Source organism: Ursus americanus, chromosome 6 (assembly GCF_024610735.1).
Source record: "Ursus americanus isolate L20-20 chromosome 6, mUrsAme1.1.p, whole genome shotgun sequence".
Classification (NCBI taxonomy): domain Eukaryota; kingdom Metazoa; phylum Chordata; class Mammalia; order Carnivora; family Ursidae; genus Ursus; species Ursus americanus.
The window spans coordinates 53,242,492-53,262,453 of NC_142132.1; the positions used below are offsets into that span (position 1 = coordinate 53,242,492).

General features: G+C 57.2%; 1 protein-coding gene across 8 annotated transcripts in view; it reads right to left on the bottom strand.

The window, feature by feature from the left end:
* Positions 1-19,962, bottom strand: part of CDH23 (cadherin related 23) — a 404,613-nt gene that overhangs the window by 68,908 nt on the left and 315,743 nt on the right. For 4 of the 8 annotated variants that reach the window (XM_087863049.1, XM_087863046.1, XM_087863045.1 and 1 more), the window contains 9 exons: positions 18,999-19,147; positions 18,017-18,073; positions 14,148-14,283; positions 12,212-12,600; positions 11,240-11,341; positions 7,096-7,245; positions 5,738-5,866; positions 4,726-4,854; positions 3,728-3,955 (listed from right to left, as the gene is read on the bottom strand). In XM_087863049.1, coding sequence (XP_087719175.1) covers positions 3,728-3,955; positions 4,726-4,854; positions 5,738-5,866; positions 7,096-7,245; positions 11,240-11,341; positions 12,212-12,600; positions 14,148-14,283; positions 18,017-18,073; positions 18,999-19,147 — 1,469 coding nt within the window. The remainder of the gene's footprint in view (positions 1-3,727; positions 3,956-4,725; positions 4,855-5,737; positions 5,867-7,095; positions 7,246-11,239; positions 11,342-12,211; positions 12,601-14,147; positions 14,284-18,016; positions 18,074-18,998; positions 19,148-19,962) is intronic. The other 4 variants (XM_087863048.1, XM_087863050.1, XM_087863051.1 and 1 more) reach the window with 1 other exon arrangement.

Here is a 19,962-nt window from a genome sequence, read left to right on the forward strand (position 1 = left end):
TATCCTCGAACACCAACCAGGAAAATCCGCCCAACAGCAGAGAAGGGACCTCCTCTGGTCACCTCTGGCTTGGCCCTCAGTTTTGTGCTTGACCCTGGGGCTGTCTAGAGGGGACAGTCTGATCACTGGAAGCAAATCTTCAAGGATCCAGTGCTCCTTGGAAGCAGATGCCAATCATGGCCGAGCCCTGGCCTCAGGGCCCTCTCTTGCGGCTTGTGCCCTGTCCTCATCCTGGCTCAGCTGTACTGGGAACGGGCGGAGGGGGCCCGTGAGAAAGTAGTGCGATCAGCCCTAGGGCAGGCCCCAGAGATGATGTCACCGGGAGGATATATACACAGAGAGCCGCACTCTTGGCTCTGAATCCTGCCACGGGCCTGAACTGCGCCGCAGCAACTCGAACCCACCCCTGGTGATTGCTCACTCTTAGGCCTTTGTTCAGGTGGTTCAGGGGTCCAGGATATGCTTTGTTGTGCTAATGATGGCTGAGTGACAAGACAGCCTGGTGTCACCTCCTTCGAGAAGCCTTCCCCAAGCCCTTGCTAGCGCTCCTGAATGCAGGCCCATCTGCACGTTGGCCCCTACGCTTGGACAGCCTCACTGCCTTCCCTCCTCGGCTGTGTTTTACCACGGCAGGGACCGACACTGCTTCCTCCCTGGACCCTGGTGCCTGGCACAGAGAGGGCACTCAGGGAACACCCGCTGCCTGAACGAACGGACGGACACCTATGTTCTAGTGCTCAGTTCTCAGCTACTCTCCTGCGGTCACCGCAATTCCTCACCGTCGCACGTCCCTTACGGAAGTCAAATACCAGGGATCTTTCCTCAACCTGAAGAAACAGGAGAACAAGTTGAAAGGATAGATTCTTTTTGACCTGAAAAACGTCTGCTGTAAATCTTTGCCCAGCTGCACCTGACGCTGTTTGTCTGTGTCATGGTGTTACAGCCCAGGAGCCATACACATATTTCCTCAGCGATGGCCTCAGGGAAGCCCAGGCCTGGTCCGAGTCATCTGGAAGGTGCTTTCCGGGGCTCGAGCTGATGATGGCCAGAATGAGGAAGGTAGAGAAAGGGAGATTATACTTCTCACCACCCAACTTCCCATAGTCTTACCAAGGGGCTGGAGAGCCTGAGATCTCCTTCAAGGCGGGGCCAGAATATCAGCGGGGTGGGGCGGGGTGGGGGGTGGGGTGTCTGTCAACAGAAACTCTTTCTGGCCATGGGGACCGGCCCTAAGTTCTGCAGGAACCGCTTGAGTAGTGGCCCACCCATTCCTGGTGGTTAAATGTGGCTGGGGTGATTTCACGTTTCCCCAATTGTCCTTTCTTCTGAAAACCAAAAGGAAGCCATAGGTCACCTCCAACACTCAGGGTCTCAGAATGTCATGGGTGTCACTGACTGCCTCCCGAGGAAACTCTAGAACTGTGGGATGCGGGGGATGGGGGAGCAGGGGTGAGGTCCGTGTGCTCACTGGCCTAGGTCGGGATGGGGAGCAGGAGGACGGCACGTGCTCTCAGTTTCCCACCCCAGATCTAGTCTCTATCCTTCCCTCAACGACAAACTCTGCTTTTGTTTGAGGCGGTGATGTATCTGGCTCCCACGTAATGAGCTAGTCCCGACAATCCTGTCATTTTTTCCAATCTCCCTTGCAGCGAGGGTGCCCCTATGAACATTTTCTGGCCAAAGGCAGAGGTGGAACTTTAGAGAGTAGTTCTGGAAAAACTTTTGCTTTCTTGATAAAGGGGCAGAAATGGCTTGCATAGCTCTTTGTCTTCTTGTTATTTCCTGCCTCATATGCTGACATGATGGCTGGTGCTTTAGCAGCCATTATGCACCATGGGGGAAAGGTCAAGAGGCATTAACTCTGACATCACTGAGTACAAAACCAACATTTGTAATTCTCTCCAGAGGTTTGTTATGTGAATAAAATGCATTCTGATTCATTGATGACTCTAGAGTTAAGTTTCTGTCACTTGTAGCCAAACACATCTCTAAATGCCATTGGTGAGATGACCAGGATGATGCCTTGCCCTGAAGCCGGGTGCAGTTAGGGAGGGATTGTCAAAACAGAGTCCTTCCATGTCACCACAGTAACTGATATCCCAACCTGTTCCCCCCTCAGGTAGTTGTATGTGTCCTGTAAACATGCCTCAGTTTGGCTCACTGGGTGGGAATGGCTGAAATGTTAATGGGGACACTGGCAGCTATGGAGCTGAGGATGCCCAGGGTGTGCCCAGAGCCAGTCCCATCGCCTCAGCATCTCAGAATGTGTTTTCCCGGGATGGGTCAAATTCCACCATCCTCCCCAGAGACACTGCAGATAAACAGCCCAGCCCAGGCCTGCTCTGACCCCACAGTCCATAGTGCTGCTGCCAAAGGGGAGGGTCTAACAGGGTCACCTGTAGAGGGCAAAGGGACAGGGCTGAGACCTTATTTACGATCGGGTTCCCAAGGTGGACAAAGTACAAAAATGTCCCCAATCCTTTACATCTTCCCGTATCCACACTTTTTACAACTCACTTGCAACTTGTTCCTTCAAAAGATAGAGTGTATTTCTCCACACTTTGAACCTGTACTGGTCTTGTGACTTGTTTTGGCCAACAGAATGTGCTAGAAGTAACCTCAGTCCAGTTCCAAGCCTGGACTCAAGAGGCCTTGCATGCTTCCACTGTCTCTCCTGGACCCTTTCTAGCTCCGTATGAACAAGCATGGGCTAGCCTCCTGGAAGAGGAGAGACAGGTGGCCCTGTCACCCCAGCTGAACCCCAACCATCCAATGACCCACAGCTGCCCCTCCCCAACCCCGACACAGGTGGGAGCCCAGCTAAACCAGGTCTCACTGCCACTGGGCAGAGCTGTCGCGAAGTCAATGGTTGTGTTCATGTCTCCATTTGGTTCGGTTTGCAATGCCGAATTACCGCAGCCATACGTAGCTGGAGAGCCATACGTAGCTCTCCTCAGGGCTTACTGAGCACTTCCGCAGACATGAGCTAATTCAACTCCCCAGACACCATCTCATAGGAGATATCATCTCTCTGTACGGATGACGAGACCCACATTCTGAGAGGTTCTGACTTGCCGGCGATCGCACAGCCAGTCTACAGGGCTCCTTACTCCAAATTCCCCACCCTCAGTGTACAATGGCTCCCACCCCAGCCCGTCGCCCCCTGACCATCTCGCCATCCAGTCCTGCAGGCACCTCCTTCTCCAACCTTGCATGTTGCCTTGGGCGGAGGCTCTGGCCATTCAACCACCAGCGGGACCGAGGACATCAGTCCCTTCCAACCAGAACATACCGCGACAGCGTGTCACAGCAACGTGACAGAGGGCAAGAGGCCAGAGAGCACCTCTTCCTATCTGGCATGGAGTGTGGGTGAATGCAGTCTCGTGGGCACACAGCTTGACCAGTGGTGTGGCGGCTGGCCAGGCCCGAAGGGCTAGGCTCACTCTGTACCATCCCATAGAATTGCTGTGTAAGCAAAGAGGGCTGAACAGAGGCTCTGAGCGGCTGTGGGTGCAGGACAACTAGCACGTGAGTTCTGCACACGCGGTCCTCATAAATACACACGCGGGTCCTCCATAAATACTCACAGGCAGACCTTCTAAAGGCACAATAGAGGAGCCATCAAAGATTCTCCCAGGGCACATTCTGCTCCCACCCCTCTTGTTCCCAGCCCCACCCCAGAAGGTGGAGCTGGTCCTTCAAGCACCCTCCCCTCCCTATTACTCACCGACAGGGTGGGGGTGCCTTCGTCCTCCACGGTGACCACCAGGTGGTAGAAACCCTGGCGCTCGCGGTCCGGCGGGGCAGGGCGTGTGGCAATCTCACCACTGATCCGGTCCATGCGGAAGGTCATGTCCTCATTGCCCTCAGTGATATAGTAGGACAGGACGCTGTTGATCCCGACGTCACGGTCGGTGGCTCTCACCTGGACCACAGCAGTACCCCCACCCACGTTCTGCGGGGAGAGCAGGAAAAAGGTCATTCTGGATGCAAAGCCCCCCCAGGGCAAAGGCTAGCACCTGCTCCTGGGAGCCCAAGGGCTTCACTTGGGCCTTTAGAAAGCTTTGCTCTGTCTACTGTGGCGCACCGAGGGGGAGGATGAAGCTGCTGGTGGTGACCATGCTGTGGGCACCCACTACAGGCCGGGCTGCGTGAATTCACCGACGCTTCTCTGGAACCCTATGGGGTAGGCATGACATCATTCCCGTTTACAGATGAGAAAATTGAGGTACAGAGAAAGCATGTATGCCAGTCACACAGCCTGTCAGGGGCAGAGCCCGGGTCTGAATCCTGGGAGCCTGGCCTGAGACCTGGCCTTTAAAGCCCCCTACCACCCTGCTTTCATGGACGTCCAACCAGGTCCGATACCCAGCGGTGCTGCAGCAAAAACTTCCCTCGGGGCTCAGTCTTAAGAATGAATAGTAAATGCTTTGCTTGTTTAAAAGCAGCTCTCCTGGGGATAAATCCCATTTCCCTATCGGTGGTGAAAGGCCACTTCCTTCTTTCTCTCTCCTCTTGTCTCCTCTTCACACCTCCCACAAAAAGATACTGTGTTCCGGGAGCCGGCATTAGGGTGGGAATTGTGAATGAGTGCGCCAGGCCCCCACCTGCCAGACCCGAGAGCCTCGCGGGCCAGACAGACACTTAAAACAGTTGCGTCATGGTCACTCACACCCACTGCCCACCCTGGACATCCAGCTGTACGGACTCGAGAGCTGCCCTCACCTCGTTCACACTGACATTGTACCCAAAAGGGCTCTCGATCACTGGAGGGTTGTCATTGACATCCAGGACGGTCACCTGTAGGATGTGGTCCTTCTTCCGTGGAGGGCTGCCACGGTCGGATGCTACAACCTGGAGGAGGGAGAGGACTGGATTCAGGGCTAAAGGTAGGGGAAGGATCGGGAATATGGAGTCTGAAAGGGCAGTCTGCCCAGTGGGGAGGATCAGGAGGACAGAGAGGCTCGTGGGTCCATACCTGACCCTGTGTGGCCTGCCAGCCCTGGGCTCTCCCCAGGATTTTGCCTTCTGCCCCACCATTTGGAATCTGATTCCGGCGTGCCCAGTCTTTACCTCCTGATCCTACCCCTGACTGTATTCTGGGCTGTGCCAGCCCCTGACCATGACCTGGGCCTGTGACTAGATCCCGGGCTCCTGCCTCTAGCTTCAAACACCTCTGTTCCACGCATGCCTATCTGACCCCTGGCAAATAGAGAGAGCCTCCTATAATCTTTTCAGCAGTGACCTGGAGTTCTCCCCATAGCCTGAGCCTGTCCCTGGGAGCCTGGATGCTTCCTGGGTGCCTGTGGGGCAGCAGAAAGTACTCTCCAGGGTCAGACCCCCGCAGAAAGGCAGCCCTGGGTCCCCCAGAGTCCTCAGGAAATAGGCCAGCCGCAGCAATTCAGCAATAATGGCGGCCTTTGTGACTCCTCACACCTGCGCTTCCTTCCCAGCTAGGCAGAGGCAGCCAGAGAGGGGTTCTCCTGCCCATTGTACAAGAGGGGAAACCAAGGCCCAGAGAGAGTAAACAACTTGCCCAAAGTCACACTGTTTCTGGAAGAGTCAGGGCTCTATCAGCTCTGCCAGGCTTTCTCTCCTGGCTCCTGTGGCAGGGACAGACACCTCTGCTGCTCCCTGCTCTGGGCCCCCTGAGGACCAGTGACACAGGAAGCTGACTGCCAGGCTGTGCCAAGCTCTCTCCTGGTCAACAGAGACCCTAGGGCAGGGCGGTTCCCACCTTGAGGATGTAGTGGTCTAGCTCTTCTCTGTCCAGAGGCCTGGCCACAAACACTTCGCCAACGGAGTCATTGGTGGTGACAATATCAAAGGCCCTAGCGATGTTGCCAGAGGCCAGGGAGAAGACCACCTGTCACGGAGGAGGGAGGGTGAGGGGTGAGAAAGTGGGGAGGACAGGCCACCAGGTCAGGCCAAGGGTCTCTCCCCTGCCCTCCCAGGCCCTCTGCTCAGTAAGGGCATTTGGAAAGGGAACATTAGACACAGAGGTGATGGCACCCTTCAAAACGTGTGCGGCAGGCCCACCGAGGCAGCGCAGGACCTGTGGCAGGTTCCTGGGGGCCTCTTCCAGGTCAGCATTAATGGCCTGGGGGCCAGAAGAGTGGGTGTGAGTCCCACGGCGTGGATGTTTCCCAGCACAGGGGTGGGGAGGTACTGAGACTTCTGGGGGCCCCGCTAGAAGCAGGCCCGAGCCGTAGTGTGACATGGGTTCCACCTGGCCCTCACAGCAGCGGTCAGAGGGAGATGCTCTTTTCAGTTTGCAGACAGGAGGCTCAGAAACATGTGACAACTGGCCTAGGTCACACAGCTTGCAAATGACCAAGAGAATGAAGATTTGAACGTCTGTGCTTCTGACCCCAAAGCCAGCCCCCCCCCAGAGGTGTGCAAGCCATCTTTGCGGGAGCAGAGGCAGAGGGAGACAGGATCTTAAGCAGGCTCCACGCTCGGTGCAGAGTCCAATGTGGACCTTGAGCTCATGACCCTGAGGTCATGACATGAGCCGAAATCAAGAGTGGGCCACTTAAGCAACAGAGCCACCCAGGCGCCCTGAGCAAGCCATTTTTAAATGGTGGAACTTCCTCAAACATACCCCCTGATTCACAGGACAGATTAAAGCAGCAGGAAGACTAGTATCCCCGGTCCTCCTTGTGCGCCGGGTCATCCAAACCCGGCGTGTGTGTGGAGGGAGCACCTCCTGCCGTGGGACAGGCCCCCCAAAGCAGGAGGGAAGAGGAGCAAGTCCTCTCTGAGACCTGGGGCCACATGGGAAGGGCTGGCACACAGGGCTGAGATCCCGAGTGGTTCGTGGCTCTGGTGACGAAGGAGTCAGCGGGAAGGGTGAACCCCTCTGCTTTCAGCTTGCTGTGGGGGGCGGAGCTGTGACCGGCCTTCGGGCTCCATGTTCACTTGACCCAGGCAGGGCCAACAGCCAGCACAGCTCTGCCTCCTCTCCTTGACCACGGACTGGGGTGAGGGCAGGGCGGCGCTGCCTTGGGGCCAGGTGGAGCCTGACTGCCCCTCCTCTGGTGGAGGGAGCCTCCTACCGACAGGGAAGAGCCAGCACTTTTACTTGCTGCCCACCTGCCCGTTGCTGCCAACGTCGGGGTCCCGGGCCTTGACGGTGGCCACCTGCTGGCCCACGGGGCAGTCCTCGGGCACGCTGACGGCCGAGTCGGAGGTGAAGTCAAACTGGGGACTGTTGTCGTTCTCGTCCAGCACCGTGATATAGACCTGGGGGGAAGGCAGCCAGAGACCTACCGCCTCCTTCCGCTTCCTGGCTCCAAACACCAGGCTCCCACCGTGGGCCGACTGGGGCCCAGAGCTCTGCCAGTTCCAGAAAGTCAGCTAGCATTCAGAGCCTGCCTGGGCCGACTGGGACTTTACACGGAGGTGTTGAGGACATTTTTCCTCGCAGTGCGATGGGGGAGGGCTGCACACACTCAAATGCTGGGGTCAGGACAGCAGGGTGGGGGTCTGGGGGGGACTCAGAGGTGGTGGGGCTGAGAGCTGGAAGGCATGGGCCTTGGCTAAAGAGGACAGAGGCTACTCAGCAAAAAAAAAAATCCAGTGAGGAATGCCAGCTTGGCATCGGCAGAGCTTCCTGTTTTTTAAGAGGAACTCAGAATCCAGATTTTCATGAGGAATTACATGGTGATTAATAAAAATTAAAGGAAAAACTTATGTGCCGGCTGGTCAAAACACATCTGGCAGCCAGATCTTGCCCGAAGGCCTCTCCGTCGGTACATCTGGATTAGAGGGACAGAAACGGGGCTTTGGAACAAGAGGGGGCCCTGAGGTAGCCGGGTGGTCCCAGTGGGGAGAGGAGAGGAATCTCCCAATGTCAGATAGAAACTGGAAACTTGCAACTTGCACGCAGACTGAGTATTGTTTTGTGACTGTTGCTTCCAGCCCACGGATGGCCACGAGCCCCTTCAGCTCATCGAGGGGAAGGTTCAGATGGGGTGGGAAGGGCTTGCTCCCACCGCCCTGCCCCAAGCCAGACCTCATCCCCTCCTTCCCTGGGCCTGGGGTACAGGGCTCCCAGGCCTGCCTGCCTGTCTTGGGCATACATAGGCCCCCATGGAGAGCCGGGGGACACCTCCCGGCCACAGAGGAAACCCCCTACGTCCTTCCCCTCCTATCAGGTCTTCCTTCTTCTCCATCCTAGCCACGCCTCCGTATCTTTAGGGAGCTGTCAGAACTGCAGGGCAAGAAGCCCAGGCTTGGAGGCAGGGCCAACTCCCCCATTTACTAGCTGTGTGACTTTGGACAGAATGATTCAACCTCTCTGATTTTCCACTTCCTTAGCTGAAAGTGGGGACAAAACACATATAGCACCAGGATGCTTTGGGGAATGAACGAGCAAACAAGAAGTTCAGGGGTGGTACAGGGTGATCCTCGTCCTGCTTCCTGCCTGGCAGACTGGCATGAGCTCACGTGCCAAGGCTTTGCCCATCCATCATGATTTTGGCCAGGGCGTTCTGCGAAGTCCCAGAGCCCCAGTCTGCTCCCCTGTGAAATGGACTCAGTAATGCCCACCATGCTATTCTCAGGGCAGAACCAAACAAGGCCTCTGTGCTCTGATTCCCCCCAACTCTCTCGCTCCACTCGAGGCTTTGTTCAGGCTTCCTGCACTGTTTCCCACCGCAGAGTGTTTGCATATGCTATTCCCTCTGCCTTTATGCTCTTCCTTCTTGGCTGGGTAAATCCCTATGCTTTCTGAGGATCTCAGCCTGAGTCACTTCCTCAGGGAAGCCCTCCTCGATTTCCTTGACATCTTACTACAGACTCTCTCCTATAGCATACGTTGACTGGTGGGATAATTTAATCAACATCCCTCCGCCGCTGTAGCTTATGTTTGTGAAGGCAGGGGCTATGTCTGACTTTGGTTTCCTGTTGTACCCTGAGCCCAGCCCAGAGCCTGGCACACAGTAAGTGCTTCCTCTAGGATGACCACTGTGATGTTGTCTGTGAGGTGCTCCCAGCAGCAGAGAGTCTGCCTCAGTGAGGGAGAACGAGGGCAGGTGTCAAGGTCTATAGAATTAGATCTGGCTCTCTGTTCCCACCCAGGGCCTCATGGTCCAGATCTGCTTCCCCCAGGCCCCAGAGGCCTGAAGGTATGATGCAAGAGCCTGCCCCCGTCTGCCCCTTCCTGCTGCCTCCCCACCCCTCCCAGGGCCCACGGGGGCTGCCGGGGTCAGGGAGGAGTCAGGTATAGGTGAGCTGTGGTTTGGGGGTTCCGGCCTTGCAGAGGAAATGGTGCCACCTTTAAAAGGCCCCTCAGCCTGCCTCCACCCTAGCACCTCCAACAGTGCCTGGGGCCTACAGGGCTGGTGTTTCTGGGGCAGTGGGCCCTGGGGCCGGGGAGGAAGCCAGGGCAGAGCAAAAAGCCACAGGTCGTGCTTCCTGGAAGACGGTGAAGCGACCGTGGAAGTCCGGGGCCTGCATAGGAGTGTGTGCTTAGGGTGTCCCCCAGCCCGCGTGGGGGAAGGGGGCTGCCTGACTACAGAAGGGCTCTAGCGGCCTTGGTGGGGAGCGTCCTGGCCACCCTGGCTGCTTAGCAGGCTCCGCCTGGCTTCAGGTCCCAGACTCCTCATAAAAATGAGGGGCGAGCTGCAACTGGGCCCATTTTATAGATCAGGCTGCCGAGGCCCAGTGAGAGGGCCCCACTTAACCCGAGCCTCAGCTCCTCTGGCTGGGGTGGCCAGGAGCCGGAGCTGGGAGGTGCGGGACATGGTACCTGGCTAGAGTTCACCACTGAGGGTTCTGCTCACCGGCTGCTGTCTGGGAACACTGGGGAGCCGAGGCGAACCATAGAGCTCACGGCTACTCTTGGCCTCATTACCCCAGGCTGGCCCCGTGGATGGAGGGGGCTTTGGGATACAACTAGTCACAACCAGGGCCACTGGAACTGAGCCCCTCCAGGGAGCAGTGGGGCGGAGAACCCCAAGCAGCTGCATTGGGCTTTTAGCCTGGACAGTGGGTTGGTGTCTGTCTGTCTAGGCTAATGTGATAGCGACCCAGTGGGGAGTGAGAATGTGGCTATAACCAAGGCCGTGGATGAGCTGGACGCCCCATGTGGTCGACAGATGCCCTCAGACCAGACTGGCTGGGGCCTGAGCCCAATACATTGTTAATATTCTCGTTATCCCTGCAGGACGCTCCCCTGGTAGACCCTTCCCTCTGGGGACCACCCCCATTTCGACCCCCAGCCTGAGGTCCCCTGCCTGCCTCTCCCACCTGTCCTACCCTCCTAAGACCCTGGCCCAACACCTCTGGCCTCAGCGGTCATCCTCAAAATTCTCCGAGCACGTGGTTCTGCCCCAGAGTCCTCGAGGGCAGTGACTCACACTGTGCCCAGCATGCCGCAGGCCCCAGCCCCGTGGGCCCCACCTCCCACCTACCGCAACACAGTATGCTCCTTCCCTCAACCCCCAAGAGAAGGCGAGGTTCCCCTTTACAGACGCCACTCCCATCATATGCTCCTTGGGGCCTAGTTTTCAAAGGGCTGCTTATCCGCCATCCCCTGCCAGCTTCAGGCTGCTGGCGTGATCCTCACTTTAGACCCAAGGAAGAGAAGCACAGAGAAGTTGAGCAACTCGCTTGCATCACACAGCAGAGCTGGCATGAAGCCTCCGGGTTCCTTCCATTGTGTGTTCTTCCTCCTCCTTGCTAGGGCCCCTCCCCCGCCACGGGCTGGCAGGAAGAGCAAAGCTGGATCTGGGGAACGTGCCCGAGAGGGGCCGGGACTGGAGTGGTTGAGAAGGGTCTGGAAAGGAACCTGCTGCGGGCCTGTCCATGTGTCTGTCTCCAGGGGAGGCAGGAAGGTGCCTGCCACACAGGGACAGAGCTGGCCCTGGCCACAGCCCACAGTACAGGGGACAGCCCCAGTCCACATGCCACTCACCTTCTGTGGGCAGAGCCGGCAGGATGCCAAGAGAGAGAAAAGGCAAGGGTGCCACTGGTTAGCAGTCTGCAGCTCCCCCAGCCCCCTCCCTGCAGGGCTGTGCTGCGCCCCCCCCCCCCCACAGGTCTGCGGTCTCATCCCCAGCCCGGGCTGCCCGGGAAGGGGTGGCATGACGGCCACAGAACTGTCCTTGGGTGGCCGAAACCCTCACCCACTGCCTGGCCCGTGTGTGGGGTGGCTGGTGAAGATGGATGTTTTGGGGTGCCTTGGGCGGTGATGGGCTCTACCTGTGGGGCTCTCACCCGGGGTCCCACTCACCACAGTGGAGTCCACCTTGGGGCCCCCATCGTCTGCCACCACTGTCAAGGTGTAGAAGTCGCCTTTTTCCCGGTCCACCAGGCCCTTGACCGTGATCACACCCTGCAGGGAGGGGCCCAGATGGGAGAGTGACAACATCGTACCCACAGGGCAGAGGCCGCCCCGCCCCCAAGCAGACACCTCCCTAATCCCCAGCATTCTGCCTACTTTCCCACTTCCACGTCGCTCCCTCTGCCCAGCAGAACATCTCCGCAGAACTCTGTTGGCGCAAATCCTACTTCTTTCTCAAATCCCGCTCAGGTGCCCCCTCACCCGTGTAGGCTGCCTGCTTCCCCAGCCCAGTAAGATTCCTGGTGTTCGGGCCCCAGGGAGTTCCATTACACCTGTATTCTAGCTCTTTCCACATCTTCCCCTGTGGTGCTCGGATGTACATCCCTCATTATTCCCACTTCTCTTCCCAGTCTATGAACTCTTTGGGGGCTGGGAAGGGTCTCATTCATCTTTGGGATCCCAATATTCCCTAGGACAAGACCTGCACGCTTCAGTGATTCACATCTTGCCTATTTCCAAAGAAGGGACTCTGATAAAAGACACACCAAAGCAGAGATGAAAGTACGATCCAGATAGTAGATAAGAGACTAGCTGCTACTTAACTAAGACTAGCTATTCTGACGAAGCAATTTATATCTGAGCTTCCTAACAGCCAAGGTAAAAAGAGAAATGTGATGACTTGCATAGCTCTCATTGTCTAATAACAAGAAGGTAACCAGGTTGCCTAGGTAGAAAGTTTATCTTACCCCCGAATATTGAGAGGGATCATTACAGGGATATTTATCTCAAAGACACTCTGTGACAGAGAGGCCAGTGCCGTGCATATAGATGGAGCTCAAGAAATGTTGGTTAGCTTTAAAAGGACTGTGCTTCCCGCCCCTAAGGAGAGCCCTTGCTGTGCCTGCTCCCAGCCTCCCTCACCGTGACGGAATCTATCTTGAACAGGGCTTTGGCCTGGGCGCTGGTATAGGCGTCGAAGCGGTAGGTGATCTGATTGAGGTTGTCAATGGAGTAGGCCTGGACCCGCATGATCTCAGTGCCCAGTGCCAGGTTCTCCAAGATGGCCGCCTCATAGGAGGTGTTGGAGAACTGCACGGCCTCGTCCAGCTCATTGAGCAGCGTGACGTAGACACTGCAGAAGCCCTGGTTGAAGGGGGGGGCCTGGTCGGTGGCAGACACGTTCATCAGGTAGCTGGTTTTGGTCTCATAGTCCAGGTAATCCACAGTGATGATGAGCCCCGTGCTCTCGTCAATCTCGAACTTCCCCTCCGCACCAGATAGGATGCGGTAATTCACCAGGCCGCCGTCCCCTGCAAGAGGACACAAGAGTGTGCAGTCCCAGATGGGGGTGGGGCTGCCCTGTGGCTTCCCAGGATGCCCACGACACACCTGCTACTGGCCCCAAAGGACTGGGTGAGGGGCCCTGGCTGGCCTGCCCAGTGTGTACTGTCCCCCCACCTCTGGGGGTTGGGTTGTCCCGAGAGACGTGGCAGAGGATGGGGCCAAGGTCCATGTGGACAGCAAGGCCCAACATCACAACCCCTCTGGGGCTTAGCCTTGGCATGAGAGATATGCTGGAGGGACTTAGTTCTGCTTCTGGGGCCTCTAAAGTTAAGCTCAAGTACCAACCCCTCTCCCCACCCCGCCTTGGGTATTTGGACAAGTAGCAGTGGGGAAATTAGGGATCTCTTGTACGGGGGAGCTTTCATCTAGAAAGTGTGAGACAGGGGCAGCACCCTCAGAAGTGGCCAAGACTCTATTTGGTCCCTCCAGCCAAAGGGTGCTAAAACCAGGGACACCTTCCCCCATCCTCCCCACTCCTCCACATCAAATCCCAGGGCCTCGGTACATTCTTCGACCAGGAGCTCAGTTGGGATTCTTTAGCTAAGGTCCATAGACTTCCAGGAGAATGGCCATAAAACCACTCAGGAAATCTCAGACTTTCTTGAAACCATTTGCAAAACTCAGAATGGATGTGTATTCTTCTAGGGAGGGACACATAGCTCTCTAATTTCTCAAAAGGATTCCTGACCCAGAAAAGGCCATGAACCATCGGGCAACAGTGACATAGGTGGCCTGAACTGTATAAATGCACCATGTAAGGCACGGCAAATCTGAGAGTTTTCAGACCGATCTCCCCGTTACCCCATCCTGTGCCTCAATGGGGCTGGGGATGCCGAGAGGGGCTGACGTGAGGGAGGGGCTGGAGCTGGGAAACTGGGAGCAGCTCAGGGAGCCTCTCCAGGGTGGGCAGTGGACCCCTCAGGAAAGAGCTCCTCTTTGGCTGCAACCCCGGCTTGGGGCAGAGGCCCAAATAGCCAGGCCCCATGAAGAGGGCCACCGTGACCTGGCCATGTTCTCCTTTGTTTCGCACTGCTGACTGTCGCTGTCTCTGGGGCTTGGGGTCCTCGGTGAGGGCCGGGCTGCCTTCAGAGCACTCCAGAACACTGCCCCTTGTGAAGCCTGCATGTGTCAGGCCCCGAGCCAGGCCCGCAGGACACGGAGGCACCACTGGCTGGAGGGGCAGGCCTCAGCCAGCTGTGTGACAAGTCCTTTACCTCCCCCAATCCTGCCTGGCCCCCAGCCAAAGGCTAGCCAGGAGCTGCCGACTCCTCCAGTGACCAGACTTTCCAAGCTTGGGACCTCCCCTCTCTCCATCCAGAGATTGGGACAACTCCCCCACTCCAATCCTTCTAGGCCTGGGCATCTGGTGGGGATGCCACCAGGACTGTCCCCAGAGCCCCTCCCCAGCCTGGGAGCTGCCGAATGGGGGAGGCTGTGGCATCCCAAGGATGACGAGCCCCACAGGAGTGGGAGGGACGATTTGTGGAGGGTGACTGCGGAAAGCCGGCCTCACCGGTGTCTCGATCTGTGGCTCGGACTACGATGACTGACGTGCCGACGCCCGCAGTCTCTCTAAGCCCCAGGCGGCTGTACTGCTGCTGTGTGAACACGGGGGCCTCGTCATTGACGTCCTCCACGTACACGATCACCTATAGGAGCCAGACCAGGGGTGGAAGGTCAAGGTGGGGCGGAGACCGGAGAAGTCCCGGGCTGGTGCCTGCATGTGTGGTCACTGCTCTCCTGGGCCAGTGGGGAGCTCCAGATGGTTGGTTAGCATGGCCTCCCACCTTGCACGGTACCGGGCATGGGGCAGGTGCTCGAACGTCACTTGATCTTACTCTTGGCACTGCTACTAACCCTGTGGGAACCTGTGACTAATTAGTGACTCTTTGGGGCCATCAAGTTGCTCAGCCATGAAATAGTAACATATCAGCCTGATAACTCATGCTCTGTGCCACGGCCAGGGTTGTGCGGAAGACAAAACCAGCCAGACTTTGCGAAAGTGCTTTAAAAGGCTGAGGTGACCCCGTTCAACTATCAAAAGCTATCTGGGAGAATAGACACGAAAACGTTCACTCTGATTGCGTCAGAGGACTTCGGCGCTAAGACCCATCTAGATAATCAGGCATGTTCTCTGGGGGCTCTCTCTGCCAGCAGCCAGCCCCCGCGGCTCTTGACGGAGGACTCACCCCACCCCGCCCAGGCTGCTGGAACACACACACACCCAGAGAGCCGGAAGTGCCTGGGAATTATGTCCCCTGGGGCAGCCCTTACCAGTGCCTGACAGGTGTGCAGTGTAAACACTCCCGCTTCCTCAGCCCTGATTGGGTAGTTGGAGAGATTCTCGCCAGAGCTCCCCATGGGGCTGAGTCAAAGTTCCCCCGGCTGCCTTTCCTTCCCTGGTCCCACGCCCCTTCCAGCTTTTCCTGAGGACACTTCCTACTTAGCATCTTCCTATCAACTCTTGTCCCAGGATTTGCTTCTGAGGAGCCTGGCCAAGACAGCGGCTCTATCGGAACTGTGCCATTAGCACCATTTTCACCATTGCTTAGCTGTCCTTTCTTTAAAGAACACATAGGTCTTGCGTAACAGAAGAAAAACAGTTTAAAAGATGTTTATGGAGAGAGACGTATATAGCTAGAGGTCAAGGTTACAGCATGTTTTTGCTACACCACCTGCCCCTGCCCCCTCACATACACACAGGAGCACAGGGAGGGTCTGGCCCAGGGACGCGCAGGACCAGGTCTGTGTCCAGAAGGACCGGGGGGGAGGGGAGGGGGGCACAGACTGTTGGTGCTTAAGGAGCCACAGGGAGGCCCAGGGCCCCTGCCTCTTTTCCCAGATGGGGGGACTGAGGCTCGGGGGCGGGGAGGGACCTACCCAAGGCCTCATGGTAACTGAAGGGGCAGGAAGGAGAGGGGGAACCCTCCTGGTTCTCAGTCCATCGACCCCGACTCCTCTTTGCTCTATGTTGGGGGTGAGCTGGCCTCAGAACAGGAGACCACCTCCTTCCAGGCTGATGGAACCAGGGTCAGCAGGAACTTGCCAGCAGAGGGAAAGCCGCAAATGGAGCGTGGGCAAGAGCGTGCAACACAGACGTCACATGTGCTCACCAGCACTCACGGCGGGCCGCAGCACAGACAATCTGATGGCACTAATGTGGGGTTTCCGATTGATCACCGCCCTTGGGATCAGCCCTGGCTTCTCTCCTGGGCTTATCTGGGAATTTGCTGGAGAAGTGAGGGGACTTCTGTAGCAGAAATGGTGGTCTGACCAGTGGAGGACTTTCGTGGAAGGAGGGGGTAACAGGGGGAGGAGAGGCATATGGGGGTAAAGGTTTCTCTATCTTCCAGCTCTTGGGGTTCCTTGCAGCCCTGTTGCGTCATCACATTTTCATGTCCAGACACCCAGAACCCACTATGCAAACTAAAGTGCCCACCCCAGAGCACAGCTGTTCTACAAGCCGGAACCTTCTAAGTTTGGCTTCACCAAGAACTTGGCTGGGAAGATCCTGGGTGGGGTGGGTGTGGGGGAATTTGCATGGATGAATTTCGGGAACTCTCTTGCTGTAAACAGAAACTAACCATCCATCTTTCAAAACTGTGAGCCTTCCCCTTCCTGAGTCTGCTTGTCCAACTGGCCTCTACTCCAAGGGTTGAGGGGGCACAAACAGGGCCAGTCTGTCAGGATGAGAAGGAGGAGGGGGGTGGCATGGGGCCTGGCCGTGGCCCGTGCTCCGCGGGCCGGCTCCACGCCACTATCCTCTTGTCAGTTTCAGCCTTGTTTTTAGCAGCAGAGACACAGGAGGCATAATGGTGTGTGGTTTGCAAACCTGAGAGACACAGATGTACAGGAAACGCACAGGTCTGCCAAGTTCTTATAAGCGGGAGGGCTCAGCTACTGAGCTCCTGGGCCCCCTGGAGAAGCAGCCCCACTGCCTGTGTCGTGCCATGCCCTCCAGTGGGGACAGGGCAGGAGACGCGTGTGCATGCACATGCATGCTTGCAGGGTGCACGTGAGGCCCCCAGTTTCTAGGAGGGCCTTTCACGCCATGCTCCTGGGCCCTCATCTGTGCTGTCCCTGGTCTCTAAAGCAGGAACTGGAGGACGTGGATGGTCCCCAGAAGCCATTGGCAAGTGATGCTGGGGCAACGCTGGAGTCCCCACACTGTCTTCGGGGAAGTCCCCAAGTTTCTTGGGGTTCAGAGATGTGTGAACTGTGTCCTACAAAGGCTATGAAGCCTCTGCCCTGGGTGCCAGCTCCTAATTTCCCATCTTAAAATGACTCGGGGTGGTAGACAGTGGACTCTGGGCTCTGAAGGGCCTGTATGTGGGGCAGCGGAGTGTAGGGATTGAGAGGGCAGACCTGCGTGGACGGCTTGGGTGTGAAGTCCAGCTCTACCCTTACTGCTATGTGACCCTACACACGGTGGCCAATGCCTCTCTGCTTCAGTCTCCTCCTCTATACAATGGGTATGAAAACAGTGCCTACCTCGTAGGGCTGTTATGAGGGTTAAGTGAGTTCAAGGGCATAAAACACTTAGAAAATGCCTGGCAGAGAGTAATTACCATGTGAGGATTTACTATCCTTCAGGGTTCATGGGGAGAGGAGCAAAGGAGGGTGGGCAAGCAGGTATGCTTCCAGCCCCCTACCCCCACCGACCCGCCCAGCCCGGCTTCCATCTGTTTTATGCTGTATCCTGGCCCACTGCATACCATTTTGTTTCAAAAGGTCTGTGGTTAGGGGCGCCTGGCCGGCTCAGCGGGTGGGGCATGCTGCTCTTGATCTTGGGGTTGTGAGTTCGAGCCCCACGCTGGGTGGGTGGAGAGATTACTTAAAAATAAAATCTTGAGGGAAAATAAAAGTCTGTGGCTAAAAAACGTTTGCAGTCACAAAGTCAAGGCTGATAGGAGCAGGCCCTGGAGAGAGGTGCCCACCTGCTCCTGGGAGGATGGGGAGCACAGGGGCCCCAGGGAGGGCTATAATTAGGAAGCTTAAAGTCTAGGTAGCCAACCCAAGCTACACTGACGTCCGTCCCTCCGTGACCTGACGTGGGCCCCACAAAGAGCGTGCTCTGACGTGGGCACACTCATCAGCAGGTAAGCAAAATTCATGGTCGTGCGGGGGAGCGGGGCGGTGTGGGGATGTCCCGGCGCACATTCAGGTAACTGAGCATGACCTGCCGTCCCCGGGTGCCCCCGAGTCATCCCAAGCAGCCCCAAGGTGTCAACGCCCCAGGGATCTGACCCCCCTCAGCCATCCCGCCCCGGCACATCTCACTCCAAGGGGCAGCTGTAAGGACCCAGCCTGCTCTTTCCATCTCCTTCTGGGGCAAAGCTGAGGGGGTGCCAGCAGGAGATGGGCCAAGGCTGAGTCACCTACTCTCCAGCACCTCCTGTGTGATGATGACCGGGCGGGCTTCTGTTCATTGTTTCCAGCCTGGGGAAAGAGTGGGGTAGAGATGGGGCTGATAAGCAGCTCGCTTTGCTCCACTCAGTCCTGGGTAAAAGTCCCTGCTTGCTCCCCACCCCGGCTTTTCCTATCTTCCTCCTACTCTTCACCTCTGGGGCCTGACTCACTTTCCACCTGGTTCCGGGGAGGGGGCTGTGAGCTGCTGAGTGTGCAGTGGGGGGAGGGTGGGGTGACCTTGAGAGGTTACCTCAGCCAGCCCCTGCCGCTGGGCAGAAGAGTGCCTAAACCAGCCCAGCCAGTAAGCGGATCTGTGTGTCTACTGTTGACCCATCAGGAAGATGAAGGGTTAATTTGATTTCAGCCACATGGGGCAGAGGCGCGAGGTAAGTCTTGGTGGGCAGAGAAGAATACATTTGAGGGACAGCTGGGAGTGGTAACTGGAATATTCTGGGGGCACTTTCAATGGAAAGTGCACTGAAGCGAGACTTGGGAGACCGGGCTCAAGTCCCGGTTCGATCCCCAGCGACCCCTCCGTACTTCAGTTCCCTCATGTGTAAAACCCAGTTGGCACCATCTCTGTCTCCAAGGTCATACTGGTGAGATTTCCTTGTGAATGGCGTGGGTAGGGGGGTTCATTCTGTAAGGACACCTCCCTTAGGACAGACATCGGTATCACTGACCCCCTTCCACATCTGGAGAAACTGAGGCTCAGAGCAAAATGACACGGCCAAGATCCCAGGCTGGGCTTTGGCATCCCCTCCCGCAACCGTAGCCCCAGGTCAGTCAGCACCTAAACCAGTGGTGGCCTGCCCCCTTCGGGCCCCTGCTGGTGGCCGGCTCTGTGCCAGCGGTGGTCTCGGCCCACCTCCGAGGCCGCCGCTGAAGCGTCTGCAGGGCTTCTCATGCTGCTGACCGCTAGACGCAAGCCCCACCCCATCGCCCAGCCTCTTACCCTGACAGAGCTCCGCATGGGGCCCAGGTCATGGTTGTAAGCCTCCACTGTGAGCACATGGGAAGAGTTCCGCTCTCGGTCCAGGGGCCGGGGCCCTCGCATAAGGAGCCCGTTGCTGACGTGGATCCGGAAGTTGTTGCCATGGTTACCTGCGTGGAGGGACAGAGGAGATGCATGGGCTCCGGCCTGGAGGAAGACATAGGGGGCTCATGGCATAGTGGGGGGGGAGAAGTGGGGGTGCCCAGACCCCCAGAATTCTGACCCTGCCCAGAGGTCTTGGGAGCCTGACCGAAGCCCACGATGGCAAGAAGTCATCTGTCTCGTGTTGCCCTGGCCTGCGGGATTTGAGGGAGAGGGCAGGAGCCCACCTTGTAGCCTCCTTATGGGAAGGCTGGGGGTCCCCTGACAGCCCCATACCCACACGTGTCAGGGGATTCAATATTTCAGAAAGATCTGGGGCACCACAAAAAGAGGAGCCAAAACCCAATTCTTTGGGGGGGGGGTTGAATTGAGGGTTTGGGGTATGTCTTTGGGCTAGTCCAGTACCCATTCTGTCATCTTGGGGTAAGAGCACTCTGATTTTCCTTTGGGGATCCAGCCTGCTCCACTCTCAGTCCAGGGGCTTTGTGTCAGGGTGATCTGACCCTGATTCCCAGGGGGGCAGTTCAGCAGATTCTAGTCTCTGGCCAACAGTCATTGGTTCAGGGATGGTCCCACGCGATATGATGGGCCAATGACCATCTCCGGGGGGCTCGCTTCGGGGAGCGGCCCTACCCCAAGGCCCCTCGGTCAGGGTGGTATTCCATATGAAGAACATTAAGAGCATAGCAATCAAATGCAGCACGTTCACTTAAACACCCAACTTGGTGCGAGTGATCGGAGAACGTCCGTTTCCTCCCCTTGCCCACCCGTGCGTATGGCGCTTCGGGCTCCCTTGGCCTCACTGCCCAGACTCCTGGCAGCC